Here is a 4353-nt window from a genome sequence, read left to right on the forward strand (position 1 = left end):
TGTGCTGCCAGGGCACTCCTTCCTGCAGGCCAGTTGTCGCTCTGCTGGGTTTTTGCATTTGTATAGTAAAACATAAATAAGTGCTAGGCGAAGGCTTGTATTTCCACTTCATATCTGTATCTTGCTTTCAGTGGTACTGTGATTTGCCATTCCCTGCCTTGTTTCGTATAGGATGTTCCTATTCATTTCCAGTTTGTTACATACATGCTCAGTATGTCAGTCTTCTTGCCTAGAAATCTCCTTTAGTAGCTGGGCTTGTTCCTGGAATCCATTTTCTTTGCCAGATGGCGTGGTGATCTCACACCGTTTGCAGGGTGAGGCAGCCTTTCACCCTTATTCCACCAATTTGGTTGAAATTTCAATTCAAATTGGTACCAGCAAAGATCAGTTTATGTAGTGAGGTGGTTCCTAACTCCTCCCGGGGCTCCTATTTGATGCCGTTCCTGCTTCCCGGACCTGCAGCATGTGAGAACGTGAGAACCAAGGGGTGAGAGCTTTATAATGGCTTGGGGTCGATTTTTTTGGTGTTCCCACCCCTTCTATTCCTCCGTGTTAACTGTACCAGGCCGGAGTAACGCGGGTTTCTCGGGGCTGCCAACAGGTGTCAGCAGTGATTCAGTTATATGTGATTTCCTCTTCCCAGCCCGAAGGTTCCAGTGCTGCAAATACTGGGAGTAGGGACAGGAGCTCTGAAAGGCTGGAAGGAGTCATGGTGACTGAAGGGATGGGGAGAGCAAGGTGGGGGCTGTCAGGCCGTTCTGAAATACGTATGCTCTGTAATGATGGTGCTGTTGCTTTTCCTCCCTGTAGCCAAGAGTAAGGTCTATGAATCAGGAAAGAAAAATCTTTGCAGATAAAGGTAGGAAATGGAAAAGGAAGAAGATCATACTGAGGCTTTTTGTTTCCTCCCAGACTGAGTACCTGTAGTACATGTCTGTTTAGCCTGTAGGATGAAGGTACCTATGGAGACATTCCTTTCTTTGGGGACCTTGTTTCCACTATGCAGTTGGTTTCTGTGTGTTTGCATTTGCCCCGTTGAAATCAGTCTCAGGTCCGAAGAGGGTAGACTCTTTTCTGGTTTGCATTTTGTAATTCTTGACCTTTCTGATATTTCGCAAGAGTTTCAGCAGCACAGGGAGTTTCTTGTATAAAGGTTTTTGTTGGCTTGTTATTATTTTATGCTATTCAAAATATTAATTATAGTGATGACTTATGGTCTGGAACTTGTTGTTACTGAAACCTTAGATTACTCTTACTGAAAAGTAGGTACTGTTCCCCAAAATATTTGGAGACTTAGAAGCATTAAGGAAGCTTTTACTGCAAACTGGGGAACCTAATAATTTTGGAAGTTATAAAATGTTGGCTGTTTTTTTCTCGTATCTACAAGCAAAAGGCTTAATTGCCTTTGTTCTTGCTTTTAGTTCATGTAGCTGCTATTTAGAGTTTTTCATATTAAACAACTGTTTAATAAAAAAAAGGGTCTTGGGCAGAACTTACAGGAATACAGTAGTGAAATTTCCAAAGCAGTAGTTAAATACCCACAAAAGACCAAAATCAAAAGGTATTCATCTGTTTTTAAAGGCAATGCATAAATATGGCTATTGCTTGTGGAGGTTTGGATTTATTTTAGTAGAAACTTTAAATAAATGTCACTTAAAAGCACAGTATGCAGGGGAAGACAGATGGTGTAGTTTATTCAAGGATTGATCTATTACTGTTTTAGAATAAAGAAACCTATCGCTTTTTAATGACTGAAATCTTGCAAAATCAAAATGGGAAAAAAATTTGAAACAAGGCAGTTGTGAAAGCAGGGGGGATAATTATTCACAGTAGCTATTTGCTCGCAGGTTCTAGATTGTTCTTTGAAGGATATAAAATCTCATATTTTGTGAAGAATAGTGACATAATATTAATGTCAAAAGTCGCTGTCAGCTAAATAAGGTGTGTTACTGTGAATTGAGCAAATACTATAATTATGGGAACAAATTCGTAGGATCTTGGGGAGGCAGAAGAGTGTGAGAGACCATTTCCAAGATGCAGTGGAATGGTATTCATTATGCCCAAGCAGTGTCCTTAAGCCCAGACCAGCAGAGCACAAGGCATGTCAGTGTTCACGCTGGCTATTACTTCAAGAAATGCCATATTTTTCATTACAAACTCATTGAACAAATTGCAGAGGTAGGATTGGCAGCAGGTCTGAAATGCAGAATTTGCTGTCCTTCTCCAGTCCTTACCCTAAAATTATCTGACTTTGAAATTGAGTTTTTGTGCACTCTTTGATCTATTAAACATGTGTTCTTTTTTTATAGTGCCGGCACTTCAACAGGATTGATCCTTGTCAGCAGCTGATGATTAGTAGTCTTGAGAGAGAGTAGCTTGCTTTCTTTGGTTGACTCTGATGTTCCGGTTATGGAGTGATTCCTTTCATCCTCTGTAAACAAAATAACAAGTGTTGACACTGACTATCAACAGAGATTGCTATGAGTTCTTTGTTTTCCCACTGAAGTCATATTGGTTCTAACATGGTACACACAGATGGAAGCTTTGGGGTGGCTGACAGTTTGGGAGGTATGGTTTGTGAATTTCAAGTGAAAGGGAGGTGTTAACTTCAGCCCAGCACCTTTGGCCTTCTTGGGGCTTAAGTTTCTGACTAATTTTACAAGTGAAAGTTTAGGTGCCTGTGGCATCTTTGGTAACTGGATAGTTAGACGAGAACTGTACAGATAATGTTTTTTTTGATCTAGGGACATGTATATACTTCCTGATTTTTTTTTACCATAAATGTCTAAATACTGTCTTGAATTTGTCTTTTATTAATTGTTGAAATGTTAATTCTTTAAGAGACAGTAGCAACACACAGCCTCTTAGGCAGCTCTGGGAAGGAAGACGAAGGTTAAAATAAATGTGGCCATGATCAGCTGTCTCTTGCAACAGCCCCCTTTCAGTTAGCACCTCTCCTGGATGGCTTGTTTTTACAGCTGGTGTTGAAAGGTTGTGACTAAGAGAAGAGGCTTTTTGGACTGCATTGGAGGGGCTTGGATTCTAATGTTCTTCTCACCTCCATTTTTCAGCTTTGGATCTCCACGGTCTGCAGAATAAGAAGATAAGCAAGAAGAAATTTTCACTTGCCTTCGTAGTATTATCGTAAGTCCTTCAGCAAGAAACTCTTGGGGAATTTTAAATTTCTCATTTTAGAATGAAGTTGATATTTTACAACACTGTCTCATTTGGTGGCATAATATATGGCAAAATAAAAGCTGCATCACAGAGAGAAACAAATATTCTTGGCTCCAAAGTCAATATATTTTGGAGCCTAACACAGATAATTTTTGGCTTCTGTGAGGTTTGTCCGTTCCATGGCCTATAAAGCCATGTTAGGTAAAGTCATTCATACGTTACTGATTCAGCTTAACCTTTCTCACTTCATTGTGCTTTGCATTCTGGGCAAGAAGCCTGGGTGCTACTGATCCACCTCACCGGGGTTTTATCTCATTCACTCAGCCAGTTGCAAGTCTTCATCACAAGGTATTTTTATGTCTCTTGTAAAAGCACCAAGCAGAGACTTGTCATGCCTCAGCTTGAAGAAAAAGATGTTTTACCAGTTCTCTCATGGTGATATCATTTAGCCAATACCAATTTTAGTGGATGGAAAAAACCTTTCTGTTATGAGCACTAGCCATGGGAGTCAGCATATAGTGACATAAGCTTGCAGAATAAACTTTTAACTCTCATCCCTACTATTGACTCTGTAATTTCCTTTTATTAACAACATGCTTAGGCACCAAAATATGCTTTACACAGAAAGGAGAAAAATTAAACCACTTTTACTTGGTCAAGAAGAAAACCTGACAAAGTTTGAAGAAAGGGGGAATAAAAGTAAACAGATGATTTCACTGTTTTTAGGAAGAAAAACTATTTTTTGAAGAAAAAAATTAAATGGTTAAAGAAAAATTTAAAGACAGCCTATAATGTAGAATAAAATTAACAATTTTAAAAATAATTCAAATTGATGACAAAAGATTAACAGCTCAGGTATTGTTTTTATTTAGAGGCATCTATTTAATGAGAACCTGTGACATTTTTGCAGTTCATTAAGGAAAAGATTAACCATAAAAAGTGCAAAAATACCAGGTTTAGTTACATGAATTTAGATTAATAAGGTGGTTGCACTGCTTACTAGAGAAATAGCAAAGTGAGTTTGTCAAGGTAGTTGAAATACCAAAAGCATGGCTCCCGTGGTACCACAATCCTACGGAAGAGGTTGCGTTAGTTGCCAGAGAGGGAATCCGTGTTCTGCAGACGAGGTTGGCAATGAAAGAAATCTCTTGGATGCAGAAAAGGAACTGTACAAAG

General features: G+C 39.1%; 1 protein-coding gene across 2 annotated transcripts in view; it reads left to right on the plus strand.

The window, feature by feature from the left end:
• The first annotated feature begins 25 nt into the window (after positions 1 to 25).
• ASB5 (ankyrin repeat and SOCS box containing 5) overlaps positions 26 to 4353 on the plus strand; it is a 40608-nt gene continuing 36280 nt past the window's right edge. Inside the window, exons 1-2 of one of the 2 annotated variants that reach the window (XM_017744502.1) lie at positions 26 to 487; positions 3072 to 3144. Coding sequence is in view for 1 of the 2 variants with exons in the window: in XM_017744501.1 (XP_017599990.1) it covers positions 2523 to 2568; positions 3072 to 3144 (119 nt within the window). In the remaining variant the exon portion in view is untranslated. Of the gene's footprint in view, positions 488 to 753; positions 2569 to 3071; positions 3145 to 4353 lie in introns of those variants that run through there. The other variant, XM_017744501.1, reaches the window with a different exon arrangement.

This window comes from Corvus brachyrhynchos, unplaced genomic scaffold, assembly GCF_000691975.1.
Source record: "Corvus brachyrhynchos isolate BGI_N302 unplaced genomic scaffold, ASM69197v1 scaffold17, whole genome shotgun sequence".
NCBI classification, from domain to species: Eukaryota; Metazoa; Chordata; class Aves; order Passeriformes; family Corvidae; genus Corvus; species Corvus brachyrhynchos.